This window comes from Stegodyphus dumicola, chromosome X2 (assembly GCF_044657685.1).
Source record: "Stegodyphus dumicola isolate Sdum_Otavi_A_Nest chromosome X2, ASM4465768v1".
NCBI lineage: Eukaryota > Metazoa > Arthropoda > Arachnida > Araneae > Eresidae > Stegodyphus > Stegodyphus dumicola.
The window spans coordinates 131,707,922-131,730,931 of NC_140781.1; the positions used below are offsets into that span (position 1 = coordinate 131,707,922).

Here is a 23,010-nt window from a genome sequence, read left to right on the forward strand (position 1 = left end):
AATCGCCAAATTTAGTCGCGAGTTGCGTTTTCTGTGGAGGAAGTAAAAATACTCCCCACAACACAGAAAATATCGTAACTCTTCCTATTTCTTCCCCACTGTTCTTCACCTTTTCCCTTCGTGAAGATCTTTCTGCGAACAACGAATTTTGTACTTTTACTGTGGGGTCGTGGTGATGAGTTTGTTATTCTTCTCATAAGTAAATACAGTGAAAAATTTGTAAGTTTCTCATTTTAATCATAAATTTTAATAAATTGAAATTACAATATTACTATTGATAAACTGTGAGTTCTATTTAATTCAGTAATTAAAAATAACACTGATCAATTTGTGTAACTGAATTCCTTTTATGATTACAGTTCATGTTGAATTATTTTTAAAAACTTAGTTATTTACTCCTAATTTTCCGTTTGTATTTTTAATGTATTATTTCTGTTATAAAAAAATGTATTAGGATTGTATTTCAATTTAGCTGCGTTTTTTTGAATGAGTGTTTTCCTGGTTAACAAATTTGATTCCTGGCGAAGTGCGCTGGATACACTATTCTGTTATTTATGTTTAGTTAAAAATTATTTCCTCTTATACTGATGTGTATAATGGGAAAGGAGATATTTTGCTCCTAGAAAGTCTTTCATGGAAAGCAGTGCGGCATATAGTAGCCACTCTAAGCTTCGCTGCAAGCCGTTATGGGTATAGAAGCTTATAAAAATTAATGTACGCTTGTGTTTATGTGAAATTGATGTAAACCAGGCCCGATTCGATCATTTTCTATACCATAGTCGATCAGATCATTTGTCGCTTGTGAGAAGAATTTAAGATTATGACACCCTTGGAAAATCAGTGTCATAGGCCGCTGTATCAGGGTGTGCTTGGACCAAGTTGTGAGAGAACACCGATGGTAATTGCCATTCCATAAGCTTAGTACCTTTAATATAAAAGGAAAATTAAAGAAAACATCAATAATGGTGAGCCCACTAGGGGTTGAAGCTGTGAAATACTGGTAGTTTGCCTTGGTTTCTGTTCCTAATGATTGAATTGGTTATCTGCATTAAGCTTTCATGTTTTTTACCATTGTAATGCAAGTGATGGCCAGTTTCATTTAGGAAGTTGTCCTCAAAGACATGTCTTGAAGCAGATAGCTTTGGCGTGCTTACCCAAAATCATGTAATCTAGTCCAATTCAGTGTTATGGACAATTTAATGCACTAATCGTGTCAGAAAGTAAAGTAATTTAATACTTTAAATTTTATTACCAGTAATGATTAAAAATCATCACAGTAGGTTAATTATAGTTTTAGTGTTGTACTACATTTTGTATCTCAGTATTGTAATAAAATTATTACAGCTTCAGTAGTAATTAAAAGCGAGTAAGTTTGTTTTTGTTGGTAACTGTTTATGTGAAGTCTTACTGCTTCAACTGAAAACCAGGATTTTATTACAGTATATTTTTAACATATACTAAAGTAAATATAATACTGCTGTTCCACTCATCTAAATTGAATATGCTTGCACAAGTTTAAGAAGTTTGTAGTTGTTACAAGAAAACTGAATTTTTTTCTGACAGTCATTCAGCCACTGATGCTTTGTTAACGAAACCTCTTCATCAGCATGGGGCTTTATTTCATACAGAAGTATACCCAGAGATTATGTGCTCAAAAATGTTTCACTACCAGCAAACAAATTTTAATGTTCAAATATTTAATCTTTATTGTGAAAGAAACAAAAATATGTAAAAACTGCAAAATAATGAAAAGTTTTTATGGGAAGTTTGATGCTGTTTGTCATTAACTAGAATTTGAGACCTGCAGAAAAAGATGACAACTTCATTCTTAAACATGGCTTGACATCTAATGAGTTTCTGTATTTATTTTTTAGAAGAAAAAATGTCAAGAAGGCTTCATCTTATTAGTTTAATCAGACACTTGTACAAGATTTAACACTGTCCACTTACCATTACCTTTTTTGGAAGCATGTCAGGAAAGATATTCCCATTTTAGGAAAGAAAGGAATGTTTTTTAAGATTTATTTCCTTTTAAATTATTTACTGGAAGCAGTTTTGGCCCTTTTATGCAACCCAAAAGTACAAAGCTGTTGTAAAAGTTGTTTGTGTGCCATGCATACTTACAAATTGAGAAATTACAACATTTTTTTATCTAAGCATGAAATAAACTGATGCAGGTCAGTAAAACTGACTGCCTTTCCCCTCCGAATGAATTGAGTTTTCCAGGGGCATAGCTAGAGGGGGCAAGGGGGGCATCTGTCCCCGGGCGCAAAATCTAAGGGGCACCAAACTGATGTTACAACATTTTAGAATTAAATGTTTTCAATCCTTGGCAAGCAGTAGGGGGCACAAAATCTTCAGTTGTCCCTGGGCACTGAAAGCCCTAGCTACGACTCTGGAGTTTTCTTATCTATGTGTTAAAGCATAGCAGGAGTCAGTTTAACAGAGGTAGACAGTACACCTTATCATAGTGAATTCTCATCTGATAGTAGACCTGCATAGGCTTCTTTGCATAAGTCTAGTATTTGGTTGCTCTTGTTTGGTACATGGTATCACGTTTTTTGCAGGGATACCACTGTCATGTGAACTGCTTCCCACATTTCTGTGCATACAGCAGACATGGTAACATCATCCTCTGGCAGCACAGGGTGACTGTTTGTGAATATCCAAAATATTGGTTGTACCCATAAATTTTAATACAGCTTTTTATGCTTTGTTATGCATAGTCTAATATTTAACTCTTTTGCATTGGTAGAGGCCAAAATCTGTTTCTCTCAAGCATCTAAAATGCTTGCATATATGAATTTTTTTTGGAATGGATTTTCTTTCCCCATGTCAAGTAGAATGCTACAGTGTTAACAGTGACCTATTTAAGTGAAGCAATTACTTCTCTGTTGGAGATCTTTCTGTGGTTTCACCCACTATGTGCAGTTTCCCTGTAGGACGGGACTGCAAATCTGAGTTTCAGTAGCTAAACATTGATGCTAAACAAAGGAGAGGAAAGGCTCATGCAAATAAGATAGCTACTTTTAGTTGCTTCAAAAGAATGAGTGAGTTGTGATTCAACGACTCCAGGAACCAAAGAGCCGTGTACTAAAGTGATGGGGTGACAGCAGCAGGTAGAAAATGGATGCGGGCATTCAGGTGACCTCTGATGTCTGAATGCATAGGCATTTTGAGCGACTTTGCTGTGAAAGAGGTAAGTTTGCTAAATTTCAGGCAGATTTCAGAATTTAAGGCCCAGCAGTGAGTGATAGAATAGAGCAATTACAGCTGCTAATTTGACCCTAATTAATTCCTTGTAAACTGAATGTGGTGATTGTGTATTGCTTTTGTTCTCTTTCACATACATAAGATGAATATAAGTAATTTATTCCTAGAAATTCCTTCATGTATTGAAACTCGAATACTTGTAAATTTATATGTGTACTTGTATAATGTGTGATACTTGTACAATGTACTGAAAACTAATGCATTAGGAGACCAGGCATGACAAATTTATTTGTCATCTGTAATAGCACTTTTTGTGTTTATGTGTATAGTATTTTTGTCCTTAGAATGAATGGAGCCTTTGCATTTGAAATTAGTGCGAGAATTAAGTTTATTGTGCTAATAACTAAGCTGATATCTGCATATTATTCTCATAGATCCCTGATTTTCCTTTTTTGTTAATTCATTTAAGTTACTTATGTTGATCAGATCAATAAATATATAGTCATCTTAGTTTGTTAAATCTTAGATCTTACTTTCTTTACAGAAGTTTGTTTGTATGTATACAGAGATAAAGTAGGTTTAAATAGAAAATTATATAATAACTGTCACATTGCAACATTTCTTAATAAAATTTTACAAAAGCATTTACATATATTTAAATATACTTATTACATCAATTCAACATTAACATACCAATAAGATTTAATCAACATACTAACCTATCTACACTCATGTCCATAAATTAAGGATAATGCAAAGTCAGGCAAAGGAAGAGTTAGAAGCAAAACAAATTTGACTTATTTGTAAAGCTTATTTATTAAACAAAAGGTAAAAAGCAGAAAAAGATGCTATACGTTTGATATTATTAAAAAAATTAGCGATTTTTTTCTCCCTGGAGCAAATTACAAAAACAAACCTATTTACAAAAAACCAATAGGTTGATCTTTACATTATGGTAACTTGGCGTTTTTTTGTCGAAAATTTTGCGACCAACTCTCCTACAGCAACCCTCTATTTTTTTTTCCCGCCGCCATTTTGTCTTCACGAAGTAAAGACATGTTTCTTTTCTTTTTATCTACTGAACACTTCTTCCAACAATCTACTAGCCGAATTACACTTATGCTAGAAATTTTATCTAACAAAACTTCTTAATCATGACAAATATTCACTGCAAAATTGGGAAAAAGTGCACAATACCATACTCCTTACGCGTTTTTCAAAATAACACATACACATAAACCATGTACACGGCGACTTATTTTTACTTAAAAAAACATCCCAGAATTGCACAAAAATGGCATTGCGCACACTCTTCACTATATCCATGTACACTGCTTTTTTCTCATAAATTAGAAAAATTTCACGAAAATACATGACAATTTTCTCAATCTTTAAACCCGGTAAAAAGAACATATATAAAATTACCTGATCGCGAAAAAGTATTTACCCTTTTCAAATATGAACATTTCCACATATAAAATAAATAAAATATCCAAAAACTTTTACCTCTAAATCATCTATTACATTATACACGTCACCAACGAATTCATACCGCAACCATTACAAATACTTAGTGTCAGATATTTAAATTATTTCCATGCACGTTTACTTCAACTAAAACGTATACCAAATTCCTACAAACATAAAATTCACAAAATAACTATCATTTAATTAAAATATAATTAAATTCAAAAACACTACTTAAAATATAAATGAGCACATACATTAAATTAATACATACATAAATACCCATTTCGAATTCACTTTAGTTACGGCCATGGGATCCAAAAATTCATGAACACTGTTTCACACAACACAGAATAAAGCCAAATACAAAATTTCCAGATTTTTTCCCGATTTCCCCCCTTTTCCGATTAAAGAACCGTAATTCGTCCATTAATATCACATGACATATCCCATGATCTCTCATTTCCCTCACACAAAATAATGCGTAATCGGAACTGAGTACTGCTCACATTATTACCAAAGTGCCAGGTAGTAACCTTTATCGCCTCCAAAATGTCGCCAAACTACCAGTTACCATATTGTAAAGATCAACCAACCAATATTACATGGTTGGTATGATTGTTAATACATTGTACGTCTCACAGACGATTCAATACAGTCTGTACAACGACTAGGCGTGCTGAGTATCAAATTATCGATCTGATCTTGGGAATATTACACCACTCAAAAAGCAATGCTCCCCTAAGTGCCGGTAGGCATGTAGGAGGAGGTTGACGGATTGCAACTCGTCGGCCAAGCATGTCCCACACGTGCTCTACTGGATTCAAGTCCGGTGAGAATGCTGGCCAATCCATACGAGTGATATCTTCCGATTGAAGGCATTTGCTTACAATGTTTGCACGGTGAGGACGAGTGTTATCATCCATAAACACAAATTGTGTGCCCATGGCGCCCCAAAACAAACATACATGTTGTTCCAAAATGACGTCCCGATAGATTTGGCTTGTCATGGTTCCAATTTAAAAATGCAGGTCAGTTTTAGAACCCAGAATAATTCCACCCCAAACGAGCACTCCTGCACCACCGTAACGGTGTCGTTCAATGATGTTTTCTTGGTGGTAACAGGTACCTGGAACTCTCCATATGAAAGTCCGGTGAGAATCAGACTGCAAGCTAAACCTGGACTCGTCGGAAAACATCACACAAGCCCACTGTTGCGGTGTCCACAATGCATGCTCTCTACTCTAGGCTAACCGCAGGCGACAGTGAGTTGCAGTAGGTGGAACGCATCTGACAGGTCTACGAGCGTATAGACCAATCTGCCCTAAGCGTCTGTACACGGTCTGCCTTGAAATTGTCGTACCAGTGGCTGAAGAGAGCTGACGAGACAGGTCTGAGGCTGTGCTCCGCCTGTTTCTTTTGGCAGTAACTGCCAAATAGCAGTCCTCATTCAGCATTGTAATTCTGGAGCGACCTATGCTGTAATGTTTACTCACATTACCATCATCTTGGAATCATTGCCAAAGCCTGGAGATAACACTCTGGGCAATTCCAAGTTCGTCTGATACTTCCAGTTGGGTACGCCCACATTCCAGACGGCCGATAATTCTACCACGTAAAAAATCATCCAAATCCGTCCTTTGTGTCATAACTATTTGGTTATTGCACTGAAATGCTTATAAAGCGCCTGCAAACAATTTTACTTCTTTGCCTGTATTCCTTATGTATCACTCTCTTACACTCTCGTCATTGTGACGTACCATCAGTGTCATCTGGTTACTTCCTGAAATTTGCATGTGATTCTTGAAGATGTGTGTAGTGATTTTACAGGTGATATATTTATTTTAGAGTTCGATTTCCGCGTGACTCTGAATTATCCTTAATTTATGGACATGAGTGTATTTTAACTCAAGAAAAGTAACACAGAAGAATGTTATAGTCATGAACTAAATAGTTTACTTCACACTAAGACACTTTATTAACTTAGAAGGTTTAGATAGTACTACAAGTTACACATAAAACATTTTCTCTATTTTAAAACACATCTCATCAATATGGGTAAATACAATATAGAAAACCAATTCTAAAACTGATAACAATGGATATTGATATGCAACATCCTCTCACATTTTGTCTTACATCTAGATATTACAGGACAAAATGGGTGTATTCCTTAAAAACTAATCTAACAGACATTTTAGTCAAGGTTCATAAAGGTAGAGTACACATAAATTCAGTCTTCTGGATTGTTTTATTTGGCATCCACTTCGAGTGCATATTATTTCAGGACTTGAAGTAATTATATCACTATAATGTTGACTGAAGGATGCAGTTTTGAATCATCACGACTGAGTAATGAATCTCCTCCTTTCTTTTGAGGGCATAATCTGGGCCCTGAGCTTCCAGCTAACACCCTGAAGGGGTAACTGTGATAAATCCATCTTAAATCGTATTCCAGTGTATTGTTTGAAGAGCTTTTAATGTCTTTCAGGTGGAAGTGGGGATGCTTGTGTAACTTGCTTCAGTCCAATGTCTTCTACATGGAATCGCACCAGATACAACCATGCTGCACCCACAAAGATGTCCAAAACCTTTCCTTCAGCTGTGATAAGATTGTTTGGTACTTTTCTGTTTTGCTGGCATAAACGATAAAGTCACCAATAATGGTACAACTGATGCCAAACAGAATATCTTTGCTGGTAACCTTTTCATGCCTCATTTTCAAAACAAGTCGCAGCCATTTCTTACCAGATTGATTGTTTCTTTCAATACTGACATAATAGTTACAAAGATAATTAAATTGTATGCCCTATGACCATTTGCGGTAATTAAGTCAATTAGAATGCAATTACACCGCTCGCTCGAAGGCGAAGTTTTACATAATTTCTGGCTAAGCTATTTGTACAAATTGAAATAATTCTTGCATTTAAACTTGTATTCCAAATTAAGATTTAACTTGAAATTAATGTAGATAATTACTGAGAGAATTATATTTTTGTAGCGTAGTTTACGTGAGATGAGATCACCTGGGGTCATGTGATACGAACCGGCGAATCAGGATGTTGAACCATGATAGCATAGTAAATTCTTAAATTAATGTCTTTTTACAAATTTATTGTCTTTATTTATTGGCTTTTTACAAAAATATAAAGCATATTAAAATGTTTATGTGCCTTCAAAATAAAAAATTCTTAAAAGTAACATTTGTTAACATTTTTTATGTGTATACTGTATGTTGTCGCCAACAAAGTCTGCTTGGCGAGATTTGCGCCGGCGAAATGGAAAAGTACCGATTGTTTTTAGTCCAACATTACTTGATGGCCTGTGCATATATTCAAATAAACATCGAGTAATTGGATAAAGAGGTAGAACTACAGGACACTTAAAATCATCAGTGCCGTCTCCAGATGAGCCAGGTTTGCATCCGTAACTGTCCTTCATATTCATAGAATGTTATTGAATCTTTGTATTTCTTCTACTAACTATTTCCTCTGAATCAGCTTGATAAGTAAAGTTTCGTCCCTTTCTATTTCATCACTGATTATAGGTATAGAAACATTTGGCTCATCTTTTCTTAGGTAGTCACAAAATCTAATTAACCAAACAATCATGCTTAATAGTTTCAGGTTTCTAAATTTTTCAGGTCCTTAAATACTTGAGACAGTCAATACAATTTTAGATGTCTCCAGCAGCTGACGTCAGTCAGTTCTTGAATTTCTTCCTGTTAAGTATCCATGGCAATACTACCGTAGAATCTGCCCAAAGATATGTTTTTAAAGGTAAATTTATATCTTTCAAAATTGACTTTGCTAACTGTACGCAACTGCTTCTAGGAGAAGTTCTATTCTTGGTACAGTAGATCTCTTCAGGGTTAAACAAAACTTTGCAAGTACTAAATAGAGTAATACTACAGCTTCCTCCTCACAAGAATGCACAACAAGCGTAGGTATTTGCAGATGCATCAGAAAAGTTATGCAGTGTTGCAGCTTCACTTCGTCCTGACAATATTTGCTGGGGAATAGATGTTTAACAAGTGATAGGTGACTTAACCAACTAAGTTTTCCCATCCCAGGCTTGTAAGAATAGCTTTGGGAACAATACTGCTGGACATGTAAAACTATGGGATTGTACATGCTGTTGATTGCAGAAAGAAAATTTCTTTTCATAATTCAGTCTTGTAATTTCACTCTAGTAAGGGAAAGCACAGCTCAGTTCATCAGAGGTAGTATTCCAATTAAGGCCAAGTACATTTTGATTCCCATCTTGAATTCCTGTTTGAAACCAGAAACATAAATTAAAATATTGCTTTTTCATTATATTTGTAGGTTCAACTTCTGCTCATCATCTACTTGTAACTAAGTTGTTAACCTGAAAACTTGCTTTTAGCTTCTCTGTGGTAAATTTTAACTCTTCTTCTGTTTGATATTTTCTAAATTGAAATGATGCAAAATAGTTCCAAGAAAAGGGTTGTTGTTATATATTCTTTTAATTTTACAATAGCCACCATAAAAATCGAAGTACATCTCGATCACCTGGTTGTACAGTAAGCTGTAGGAAAGCTTGTTTGATAACTGCTGGTACTCCTACAGTATGCAATCGGAATCTGTTCAGTAGTTGAGGAGCCAGCTATTTAAGACTATGCCTTATACTGAAACATTTAAGCAAGCACAGCCAGCAACTTTACGGAGGCATCAAACACAGAGTGGATCTTTGTGGTTGTCCTTAATAACTTGATTACTAGTGTATGAGGTAAATAATGAACAGTACATCCAGATGGTTCTACTACTTCTATTATGGCTTCTTTCTCCCACTGTAAAAAAATTTCATGATATTTGTCAAAGATATCTTCTCTTCTTAACTGTTATGTAACAGATCGCAGTTTTGTTTCAGCTATGTCATAGTTAGCATGGAGAGGAGGATATCCCAATATCTAAGTATATTGATCATGATGATGAATGTCTCTGTTAACACTTTCCTTGAAATGTATTAAAATTCTAGCCCCATGTTGCTTTTCTGTTCCATATCATGAAGGCTCGAAGTTTCCAACTCCCATGTCTTTCAATTTTTTAGGCAGAATGTGATGCTGTTAACTACTCTTCTTTTCTTTCTGAGACCTAGAATAATCCCTGGATTTGGCCAGTTAAAATATTCCCTAAAATATCAGTGCCAATGTGAACTGGTATTAGTGGTGTATTAACTCAAACATCTGTGTTTTTTCACGAGTTCTGAAATCAGAAGACTGGTATGAATTCTAGGTAATGTGGTGCAAATTTTGGGTTGATCATACCTTTCAACTTTTACAAATTTTTCGTAATTTTTACGAAAATGCGTTTGTTTTTACAATTTTACTATCGTAATCCATTTCTTACGATTTTTTTCCGTTTTCAAGTGTTTTTAGTGATTTTTGTCAAAATTTTAGAATTTTTCGCCAATTGCATCGCGTTTTACCGCCAATTACCGACTACTTCGAATCCAGTAACCTGCAGTTTCTCCCAACTCGCCGCTTAACCAGCCAATCCAATGCGCTGAACTTCTTTCTCCCACTCTTTTCTTTGTGGGCGGCAGATTATTTTTTTAGCGTGGATTGTTGCATTCTGTTTTTTTTTGTTTGCACGTGCTACGAATTTTCTTAATACGTCATTACGAAATGAGTTAAAAAAAACTGTATTCTCAATATTTTCGGCCTGCCTACAAAGCCGAATTTCCAACAATTAAAGAATCCTTTAAAGGAAATAACTATGCATTTTGCAACGTGTGCGTGTGTGACTTCATAATAAGTCACGATGGAAGAAGCGACATTGTGAAGCATGTTAAGTCTAAAAAGCATGAAGTTAATGCTTCGGCTTCGACAATGTCAAAGAAAGTGGATGATTTTTTTACAAATTCGGAAGCCGATGTCATTTTGGCAGAGTGTTTCTTTACTGCATTCCTCATCGAACACAACGTGCAGCTAAGAGCTGCCGATCACGCCGGTCAACTTTTCAGACAGATGTTTCCCGACTCTAAGATTGCCCAGAAATATGCTTGTGCTCGCACGAAAACATCTTCTATTGTGAACGAAATTGCTTCCGATGCACAAAGTAAAACGATAGCTGCACTCCAGAATTCAGCATTTTCGGTGTCAATCGATGGCAGCAATGACAGCGATTGGAAGCATTACCCTATCGTTGTCACATATTTCTGTGATGTTTCTAATGAAATGAAAACTCATCTTTTGCATCTTCCATTGTTAAATGGAGACGCTACGGGGGAAAATATTGCCTCCTTGGTAATTAATGAGTTGAAACAACTTAACATCCCAATATCAAACTGCATTTCATTTGGTGCAGATAATGCTCATGTCATGGTGGGTGACAAAAAGGGTGTAGCCTCTTTCCTCAAAAAAGAACAAAATGAATTAATTGTTATTAGATGCCCATGCCACTTAATTAATTTGGCAGCAGAAAAAGCTGCAGCTGCTTTACCATTAAATATTGACCAGCTTCTGATTGATGTGTTTTTCTATCTGGAAAAAAGTGTAAAAAGGAAAGAAAACCTAAAGAATTTCCAAGACCTGTGCTCTGGTGAAATGAGAAAAATTCTGAAACATGTATGCACGAGATGGTTATCCTTAGGCAGAGCGCTAAGAAGGTTTATTGAACAGTGGGATGCATTGCTAAAATATTTCCACGAAGAGACCAAAACGAAACTACAGATCCCATCAAACTTGTCGGCATATAAGATTCCGAAAACCAACTTTGCTTCTAATCAAAATGCTTTAAAAGGGAAAAGCCAACACACAGAATCAAACCCTTTAAAAAGAAAATGCTTGGAAGTCTCCTCAAAGGTCAACATTGTTAAAGAAGTTGAAGGGAAGAAGAAACAGTCTTCTATTAGCCGGGAGGAAAGGATTTTCTATCTTCTTTCTTTGGATTTGAACAAAGCATATTGTAGTTATGTGTTAAGGACCATTAAGATTTTTGAAAGTGTAAATACCCTTCTACAATCAGCTTCGCCAAAATCTCCCTTGCTTATCCAAATTCTTAATGATCTTTTGAAAGATCTTTATACTAAGTTTGTAAAACTGTCCGTTGTAAAAAACAGTGTGTTGATTCGTGTTGCCTATAATAGTTTGGCAAATCAAAAGGATGACAATGATCTTATAATTGGAAATCAAACCAAGGAACTTGTAAATTCTTTGAAAGATCATCAGAAAAAAGAGTTTTTTCAATGTGTTAGAAAGTACTTTTCCTCAGCCTGTGATTACATTGTAAGGAAGTTTCCTTTGCAAAATGAAGTTCTTTTAAATGCTGAAGTGGCAAATTTGAAACAAATTGAAAAATTCATCTTTTGAAAAGATTCTTTTTTTTATTGATAAATTTCCATTTTTGTAAACAATTAAAGAAAATGAATGCCATAATGATGCTTTAGATGAACTACAGAACCAATTTTCTGCTGCACAGTTTGCCAGTTCTGGAGAAGATAGACTTGATGTCCTCGTTGGTACCTTAAAAAGAATAAAAAGAGCTGATGGAACATTAAAATATGATAGACTAGCAAGAGTTTTATGTGCTATTCTCGTAATTCCACACAGTAATGCTGAGTGTGAGAGAGTCTTCAGTGTTGTGAAGAAAAACAAAACTATGTTTTGTTCTTCAATTTTGCCAAAAACTCTAGAAAACATTTTAATTGCTAAATGTTATGAGGAAACTAATTGTTATGACAGGAAATTTTCCAAAGAATTTTTGGCTAAAGCTAAAAAATGCACTCTAAATTCATTGCAATAATTTTTTTGTGTAACATTAAGTTCTTGTTTTATGTTTCCTAATAAATTTTTTAGTTACTACTTAATTGAGATTTACTAATGTAAGTACAATTTTCTTTTTTCTATTTGTATAAATTGTTATTTTTTTAATATCAAAGCATGATATTAATTCTTCGTGTTCTTCTGAATTTTGGAGAACTCTTCTGAATTTGGGGGAGAAATCTTCTGAAATTTTATCTTTAGAGGTTGGCAGGTATGGTTGATCCAAAAAGGGAATTTTCATGGAAAACTTTCATCTGCACTTTTTACTGTAACATCTTACCTTTTGTTTTTGAAGCTAGGAATAGTTCTATTACCAAATAAGTGACAGCACTTCTGTATTCAGATTCAAGATTTACTGCCTGCTATGACCTTGTTGCTGCAAATACTGTCATGGTAAGGAGCAGTTATCCCTTCTTTCCTCCACCTCCTTACCGCAGTCCTCACGGATCTTCACACTGTCATGATTCAAGTAAAGCCAAGCACCGTAAAAAGGCAGTACTTCAGCTAAGCTGGTGTGCTTATTGCAATAAATCAGCAATAATTCAATATTGCTATTGGTACTTCTGTACCCATAAGAGAAAGTTTCAGTTCCTTTATTAAATCCTGTTTGATGTATGATTGATTTAAGCCATCATCCATCAAAGCTCGTACTGCAACTTGGCTTCCTTTATGTCAAACTTAAATCAAGACTATCTTTAGATAGATTTCCCATAAAGAGAATTCTCCTGTAAACAATGCAGTCTGCTTGCTTTGTGTAGAACTTGATTGAAAAGTGGATTCATTAGACCCTTTCTTCTAATTCGGATAAAGCAGATCATAATGTCATCGTCCTCATGCTATTCACCTTCTACATGCTTTTGCAATGTGTTCTAGCTTAAGACAAACTAAGCAACATCTAGAGTCATCATGAAAGCTTTAAAATGTAGATGATCATGAAAAATACTTTTAGCCTTTTCATGCATGGGCGAAATAAGAGCTAAAGCAGAAGGGATATTATTTCTTGAAGAATCGACCTTGTGTTCCGAAAGCTGATAGAGCCAAATTTATCATTTCCTCGCCATTAACTTCCTGCCTTAAAAATTTCATGAGCTTCTTAGGGGTTATTGACTGTTTTCATCAATCTTGTTACCATTAGGAATGTTGGACACTCTGCATCTTTTCAAAGATCTCTAAAACCTCTTCAGGAAGATAAGATTTGACAAGAGGAGGAAAAAATCTGCGAACCTTTCTTTAGATTCTCTTAACATACCTATAGCTCTTAAATTTGATTCGAGTTGATGGTATAAAGTAATCAAACTTGTACATTTCCTACCGCTTGGGGCATTTTCCATTACCATTGTAATTCATGAACATCCACGTGTACTAACAAATCTTCTTTGCCAAGTCTTTCTTTCAGTAATGCAATTCCCTTGGGGTAATTGTGATGAGCTGTAAGAGGGAACTCTCTATTAAACTAGAAGCTCGAGACCCAGGTGTAATTGTTTGAATCAAACATTAAAACTTATTTTCAGCCAGCATCTCTTCATCTTCATCTTCATGAATTCTGGAAAACTGACTCCAAAATCCCAAAAGGGATTAAATATCTCCATTAAATCTCAGAATTTCGAATTTTGGAAACTGATGCGTTTGGTTACATGGCAACTGAATTTATGCATCATCAAAATTTTTTTCAAAATTTTCAATTTAAAAGAAAAGTACAGTTTTCTAATTTTCAGCTTCACAGAAATCCTTAACATACTCCTTTTCTTGTTTTTCAATTCTTTCATCTAGTGATAATCCAGAAATTGCATGTTTGAGTACTTTCTAAGTGCTGGAACTTGCTATGTAATTTTAAAATCAGTTTGCAAAATCTGGAAACATTCATTTTCACAATTTCTTCAGCTGTAGCCTTTGCCATATTTGTACATGCTGCATGTAAAGTTTCAAGTTGTAACTTTAAAGCATCCATAATAAAATATCAAAGCTTTTGAGAAACTAAAAGCATAAATATTTATTATTTAAATTCAAATTGTACCGCACTTATTTTTTAGGTCCTCCAATTTCTATTGTGGACACCAATTAATTTATTGTAACCCCTTAAGAGAAGTAACACAGATTATTCTTATAGTTCATAAACTAAATATTTTATTTCATTCTAAGGCATTTTTAAATACCCCCCCCAAAAAAAAACACAATTCTAAAACCGGTAACAATGAATATCGATATGCAACACTCTTAAGTGACTACTTCAAGGAACATTTGTTTTCATGTGAACATTACTTTTACTGTATTAAATTCAGTTTTGTTAATTTTTTTTTACTCTAACTAAACAATCCAGTCTAATCCATATTAGATAATTTTGTTAATTATTCCAGAGAAACCATGCCTGTACCAACTCCTGGCTCTTACACTCAAGGTCCCAGTTGTTTTGATCGAATTAAAGTAGGCTTTGGAATTGGCTTCTGTGTGGGCTTAGCTTCTGGTGCTTTGTTTGGAGGATTTTCTGCTCTAAGGTATGGCATTTAATCTTATTACTTCATTGTTTGATCCTTGTATCTTCCTTTGCAGTGATTTGAAAGAACCATAGCGATTGCAAAATGTTTTAATTTTCATAGTTATAAAAAAAGTCTCATTCTTTCCACTCTCATTTTAATTTTCACCCTCTTCATCTGAAGCTTAAAGCCACTCTAACATTGAAAATTGCAATGTTTTACAGTTAATTATCATCCCTTTGGCCTCAAGCCAATATTTATTTGAATGAATACAGGACTATTCATAGTTTTATGAAAGGATTTGTAAACTTTTAATAAATAAACGTACTGTAAACTTCTCAAGGGAACTAACACAGAAGATTCTTATAGTCATAAACTAAATATTTTATTTTATAATAAAACACTTTTACTAACTTAGAAGGCGTACACATTCTTATTATCACAAGTTACTTGCAAAATTTTTTCTCTATATTAAGATATGTCTCACTAGTATGGTTGCCTACAAAATAAAACCCAATTCTAAAACGAATAATAATGGATGGAACATCTTCCCACTTTTTCCTTGTAGATATTACAAGCCAAAAGTGATGTATTCCTTAACTGTAACATGGACATCTCAGTCAATTATTGTAAATGTAGAGTACTTATTAATTAATTTCAGTCAATGTTTGTAAAGGTTAAAGACTTATAAATTCAGTCTTTTGGTTTGTTGTACATGTTGTCCATTTTGAGTAGGTATTATTTCAAAACTTGAGGTAATTCTCTCATTGTGTAATATCCAGTCTGAAGAATGGGGTTTGGAATCATCATGGCTGAGTAACGAATCTCCTCTTTTCCTTTGAGGGAGTAATTTGGGCCCACAGCATCCAACTTTGGCCTGGTGCCATTCGAATATCAATCAGCAGAATTCATTGCTAAAGCTGTGGTTTATACTTACTATGTTATCAGAGACAGCCCCTTTTTTATAGCAGAAATTTTATGTGCAGTCTGACTAATATTTTTTTCTTTTTTTAAATAAAATTTTTAAACAGGGTTCGTAGCGGTCCTTATAAGTGCTTATAAGTCCTTATATTTGAAAATAAAATATAAAGGCCCTTATAGGTGCTTACTTTTTCTTTAAAGCCCTTATTTTTTTGTTTGTAGTGCTTATTTTTTGCTTTTAGTGCTTTTTCTTAAATGAACGCGCAATTTTTCCCTGTACCAAAGCCAAAACTAAATAAACAACTTTTCTTCCTAATATGGAATGTCAGATTGTGAATCATACTCCCGGAAATAGCTTTTCCCCCTTTCTCTGCATTAACATAACCTCTGGTGTGCGCAGAGAGTACAGACAGGTGCCCGTCGTTCTGTTGGTCAAAGAATTGCGAAAGCACTAGAAAATTCCGGTACATTTGGCATTCTTTTCCTCCTACCCAAATACTACACACGTTTGAATTTCTATCAAGATCTTAATAATTTGCATTCTCGTTCCGCTTGGTCAGTTCATATTCGATTTTATTATGATATTATGATCGTTATGCTTATATTATGAGCATATGTATGAATGTTTATAATAACATAGTTGCAGTAACTGCTGAAGTATAGTAAACTTCCCAAAATGGTTGTGTTTTAACACAGATTTAGCTTTCTAATTAATAATATTCGGAATACATAAATAAAGGGAAAGTAATCGAATAGTCAAAATAATTTCATTTTTTTGGCCAATACATTATACAGTACGAAGGTTGGGAGGTTCTCCCCTTTCTCCGCAAAATCACGAATATTGAAACTGTTGCAGTTCGTTGCAAAACAAGCAACGGACTTTTTTTTTTTTTTTTTTTTTTTTTGTCTGTCACTTTCCAATTTGGATTAAATAAGACTAAAAGTTTTGCGGTCTACCAACCCAAGCGAAGAATGATTCTATTCCGGAAATTTAACGTAGTCTGTTGAAAATTAGAATGAAAAACACCAAGTCTCTTTCTTTTCCTTGATTTAGTTCTTTATTCTCCCAATATCCGATTGCGTAATATCATGTAGGGAAGAATTACGGCGTACATATTGCGCAATAACGTTTGCGATATTTTGCAGAGATAATTAATTTTGATGTTCGGTCCGAGATTTGTTTATGAACACTTAAAAGAGTTTTACTGTGCTTGCTAAGCAGAATATTTTTCTGTTCCGTTGGTTTGTTTTTATATGATACATATTGAAATGTCAAAAGCATTTATTTAACGGAAAAATCTAAAGAACGGTTACAATCTATTCCCCCCCCCCTCCGCTCCTCTTTTTCAAGTTACGCTCGACTGTCCGAATATTCTCCAATTTTCAAGTATGCGGGTAGTTAAGCTTTTACTGTTAAAGGATGACTGCATGAAGCAAATTTCTGATTTCAGAAATGTTCCTCTTTTTTTTTACTTAAATTACTTTGCTTGCAATATCTGTTAAGGGAAAACTGATATACGATGAAAATTTAGAAAATGTTCAGAATTTAGATTTAAATTAGTTAAATATCAATATGAGTGGAAAAATAAATTGCATTTATTATTAAGTTCCAAGCGAATAGAATAAATATGCCTTATTATTATTTATTTCCTCTATTTTGAACTGAAATTTCATCATTAAATCTTGTAAATATAGTTTAGTTGTGCATAGTTTTTTTTTCTCTTATTGTAAAGTAGTTCTGTAAATTGAACTATTATTTAAAATTAAAAAAAAGTAATTATTTTCCATGGTTGAGGTTCCCCCTTTCTCTGCCCATGCTTATTCTCTTGTCCCCCCATGCTTATTCTCTCTTAATAAATACTGCATTTCTCATATTTTAAATTACGAGTCTAATTTTTGAAGTTATGCAGTTGTGTATAATGTAATTAGATAGGTGCTTATTTTTTTTTCTTAAAATGTGCTTGAAAAGTGCTTATAGGTGCTTATTTTTTTAACTAAAATGTGGCTATGAACCCTGTTAAAATAAAAATTAATGGCCTTCATTTGCTAAATTAGTATAATTTGCAGTAAAGCATAGTCAAATTTTTGTTATGAGCATTTTGTGTTGAAATATCTGACACTTAGCCAAGAAACATGGAAGATAGTGCAGATCCTGCCAAACTTGTGCCTATCATTCTAGTAGAAGTTTGAGTTAACACGTTCTCTGCCGCATAGGGCGTATACACCCCACTCTAAAATTTCCATTCAAGCCATTTGTTATTATCATTGTAAAATGAAGAATTTTTTAAAAATTCATTATGCAGTCAATTATGGGCATCTTAATACTACTGCAGATGCCCTCATTTAATCGTGGGGCGTATACACCCCACATGGCGTGATGGGCAATTTGTTTTCTCCCTAACTTGTTTCAACTGCATTCCTCGTATTTCGATCAGTCATTTATTCACGTGTCGTTGATACACTACTTACTGCTTCACTGAAGCTGGGATTGATTTATAGTTCAGTGTGTTTCTTCAGTGTGTTAGATGAAGGAAATACGGTATGTACATATTATTTCAGTGTTATAAATTCGGATATTTTGCATTTAAAAATGGTTGCAATTTTTCCCGCCTTTTCTTCTTCAGACCTTTTTCAAATTTTACAATAATTACTCCTTATAAGCAGATATGGCATCACACAGCAACAGTTTTTCTAGTGATGATTCTGACGACGAGGAAGGCCAGTTTAATTTGATAAGAAGGCCCTGTAAAATTTGTTACGAAAGAAATGTTAAAAATTTGGGTTCCCAATTGGCAAGAAACTGTACTGTAAAAGTTGCGACATTCTGCGATAGTTCTGTGAAACCACACTTATGTTTGCCATGGTTTAATAAAGTTCATCGTAACATCCCTTTGTAATTGCATACAAACTTGAATGTAACTAAAATGTTATATTTAAAACTGATATACGTACGATAAAAAAAATTATATGTGAGAATGCAACTTGCTTGGCATAGTAATGTTCAGCCAGGTATTTGTTAAACTAATTCCTAGAAAAATAAATTTATTGGTTTGTTGTGTTATGCATGTTAAACTATACAACCTTTCCTTGATAATTATGATATTTGTGCTATTTTAATTATTGTAAGGCGTACGCCAGAAACAAAATAATACAAATGTAAAGCTTGGGGCGCATACGCCCCACGCAGCCTGAACGGGAAGTCTTCAAAAAACAGTCTGGCAGGGAACGTGTTAATGATTGCTTTTTATTTAGTTAGACATTAAACAAATACAAGTTATGGATATAGCACATGAAAAAATAAATAAATATCAACTTGTACAAAAATTTGGAAGAAATAGGTTGCTTTGTATTTAGCCAACAGATACAAGATGTGGATATAGAGTGTGAAAAAACAGACAAAAATCATTAAAACTTTTGATAATTATTTCAATAGCCCAAGCCCCTAATAGTATTTAAAATTAACAACAAAATAGTCATATTTTATGTGAAGTCAGCTCCCTATAAATTCCCTTAATTTTTTAAATTTAAGCAGTCGTGTGATTTTGTGGTATTTTTTCACATTTTGTTTTACTCTGCAATCTTTCAGTGTATTGGTATGATGGACTGTGCATTTTATGATGCCATTACTGGCATTAAATTGTGCTCTGTGGTGACAGTTTTATTTTATCAGAAAGGGTCATTAGTAAAGTATATAAGTGCCAAATATTTTTTCATGTAACGTAATTGAGTACTTATTGAATTAGCAATAGCCACTGCTGGCACGTAGAAATAAAATTTGCAACTATTGTCATATTTTTTTGTAAAATTAGAAATTCTGAATATATAACATTACAGCATATAATAAGCAAATAAACAGAAGCAGGACCTGTAATTCATTGCCATATTAATGAAAAAAATTTTAAGAGTTTCAAACAGAAAGCATGACTGAATACACTGATTGGAAATTAAACAATTATGAACACTTTTTCCCCTCCTTTTTTAATTTTGCACAGTTGATACATTCTTGCAGGAACTACACTCATGTCCAAAATTATCTTTACATACCCAAAAATGATGATATTCAATGAAATATCGAATCAATGTGATCCGTATTTGCAGGGAATGTGTGAAAACCAAGCCTAATTAGCATTATCCAATCAAAAGTAATCAAACGGTTTGTGATATGCAAATCTAGGCGTTACGTCATCCAAAGGTGAATCAAGCACTTTGCGCAAACTGAATATTTGAGTGAATTTCTGCAACATAGCGTTTGATTTCAGTGTGTAGGGACTCAAAGCGGTTTGTTATGGCTTTGAAGTACCATTTGGAAGAATCTGTAAAGTGGCGAATTATCGGCCGTTTAGAAGCAGGGCAGTCAATCATGGAAACAGCCACGTCTGAATATTTCAAGACAGACAGTCTCTAAGCTATGGAAACAGTTTCAAAATGATGGAAGTGTTCTAAGGATGCCTGGACAAGGTCGGAAACGAATGACAACTGCTTCTGAAGATCGGTATCTGGCATTAACTGCCCGTCATAACAGAAAGGCTACTGCTCGCCAGTTAAGCTCAGAGCTTGCAGCCGCCACTGGAACTGTTGCATCACGGCAAACAATATACAGAACGCTTAATGAAAAAGGCCTTTATGCCAGAAAGCCAAGGGTATGTGTTTTACTGTCTTCACAGAACAAGAGGGATCGCTTTAATTGGTGTAAAGAACATCAAAACTGGACTGAACATTAATGGTCCCATGTTCTCTTTACTGATGAGTCGCGGTTTAGTTTAACTGGTGATTCTAAACGTGTTTACATCTGGAGGAAGTCAGGAACACGAAATGATCCCTCGAACATTGTGGAACGTGACCGTTTCGGTAGTGGAGGTGTGATGGTATGGGGTGGAATAATGATCGATGGACGTACGCCCCTACACGTGTTCAGCAGCGGATCTGTGACAGGCCAGATATATCGGGATGAGGTCTTAGATCCTTATGTAAGACTTTTCAGGGGTGCATATGGACCTGACTTTTTATTTATGGATGATAATGCCCGTCCACATCGAGCAAACCTCGTTGATGAATTCCTTGAAAGTGAAGACATTAAGCGAATACCTTGGCCACCAAACTCTCCTGACCTTAACCCGATAGAGAACTTATGGGACTACCTTGGAAGAGCAATTGCACGTATACATTCTCCTCCTAGAGATGTAAATGCTCTGAAGACGGCATTGCTGGAAGAGTGGAGATTAATTCCCAAACTGTGGTTAACAACGTTATTTCCAGCCTTAAAACACGTTGTGATATGTGTGTACAAGTCAGGGGAGATCATATTCCATATTAAATTCGTAAGACTTAATTCTGTTTCTGAATCATTCCTTTTTTTTTTCTTAACTCTCTTTGTCACACTTTATTACCATTTTTATTGTTTCATGCTACAATTTTATATTATATGAGGTGATCTTCAATTTTTTCTTTTGCATTTATGTGTCATCATGTTATGTATGATTCCACGAAAATTCATTAAATTATAAGTCATAGTCTCTGAGAAATCCGTGAATTTATGCATGTAAACATAATTTTGGACATGAGTGTATTTTGCTATCGTTTTCGTTATGGATTTTTCTTCCTAGTTTAATAAGTTTCTTGGCCTAGAAATTTGGTCTTAATACTGTCCATTAACCAGTGAGAACTAATTACTGTCTTACTAAATAGTTATTTGCATTTTTATAAGCTCATACGGCATTTGTAAAATAAGTTTTAAAACTTTTTACTTATGTTTTTAGTCAGAATAACTCATATTGTATTTATTTGATGATGAAAGTAAATTTTCAAAAGTTTAGAATTACAAAAAAGATTGAAGTAATTCTATTTATCTGTGCCTTTGTTCATTTGTGCTCTGAATGATGATGATAATAGTGTCTATCAAGTAAAGATAATGCATTAGAAATTTGTGTTTTTCTACAAATATAATTATTATTGCTTCCTTGCTATTATTAATAATCTAATAAATTCTTTAGGTATGGAATTAGAGGACGTGAACTCATCCAGAGTGTAGGGAAAATGATGGTTCAAGGAGGTGGGACATTTGGAACATTCATGGCTATAGGAACAGGAATTCGTTGTTAGTTAACCATATACAAAAGCAGTTTTTTACATTAATTTTAAGGCTGCATTGCAGTGATGCATCTTTAGTTTCCAGTTTTTTTTCGATGAAGAAAGCATTTTGTTACGCATTTGGAAGAAGTATGGTATTTTGTGTCATTCACCTGAAATGTGCCATTATAGCTGCATTATGGAAAGTGAGATGAGTTATTAATGTATGCTGAAACTAAAACTATTCAAGCATGAAGTTAAACGTAATTAATAATTATGCAAAATTACTCATTTATGATGAAAAATTTAAAAAAAAAATATGTATTGCCACAGGAGTAACGAGTATGAATTAGTGAACAATATCCTATTATATAACAACACTAAAATATCCTTGGAATAAGGTTGTAAGTTTCACTTTCGATGTCACTAAAGTTGATAAGTCGTTTTCAGAGATGTGTATTCTTTTTTATATGAAAGTACTGTGTACAGACAATGATTGATTTTATAAATTAAAAAAAAAAAATTAAATTTTTTTGTAGAAAATATATTTGTATTAAAAGTGCATTAAACTGTCAAACAACATAAAGTTTTCTCTCCATGGTATTAAATTCTCATTAACATTTCTAGAAATGTATATGTTTAAATTGAATAATTTTTTCTTAACATTGTTTTTATTTTACATTGAATGAAAGGATTCTTTCCCCTTGACTTTAGCTGTAAAATAGTTAAATAAATTATAAATTTATTCTTTATTTGTATTTGTATAAATATTCTTTTATATATTGTTTGGTTGGTTTATGTGATTATGGCAAAGCTTCAAGGGCTAATATGCCTAAGGGAAAGGATCCCTTCATGGAAGACATTCTAAGGGAAACTGGCTTATACACACATTACACATCGGGAAAACCACGAAACGCTCAAGCAGCCAATCCATTTGTGGAATTTTATCCTTGGACTGAACTACCAGTGTTCAGCGACTTTACCGCTTGACTACTGGTGGGCCTGTGTTATATATGAATTGCAGAAACTTTGTTTTTTATACAAGGATCATTCAAATATAAATAGAAGTGGTCGAACATGAATCTA

At 34.1% G+C, this 23,010-nt stretch overlaps 1 protein-coding gene across 5 annotated transcripts; it reads left to right on the plus strand.

Moving 5' to 3' along the window:
• Positions 1-60: 60 nt before the first annotated feature.
• Positions 61-22,676, plus strand: LOC118203132 (reactive oxygen species modulator 1). 5 transcript variants are annotated; one of them, XM_035375383.2, is made up of 4 exons: positions 77-219; positions 7,172-7,379; positions 14,821-14,958; positions 21,849-22,676. In XM_035375383.2, the coding sequence occupies exons 3-4, from the start codon at positions 14,828-14,830 to the stop codon at positions 21,955-21,957; spliced, it is 240 nt and encodes a 79-aa protein (XP_035231274.1). In that variant the 5' UTR covers positions 77-219; positions 7,172-7,379; positions 14,821-14,827; the 3' UTR covers positions 21,958-22,676. The 5 variants fall into 5 exon arrangements, with proteins under 5 accessions (XP_035231273.1, XP_035231274.1, XP_085664966.1 ...); XM_035375382.2 differs by lacking the exon at positions 7,172-7,379 and having other exon boundaries at positions 61-219; XM_085808840.1 differs by lacking the exon at positions 7,172-7,379 and having other exon boundaries at positions 86-219; positions 14,799-14,958.
• Positions 22,677-23,010: the final 334 nt, after the last annotated feature.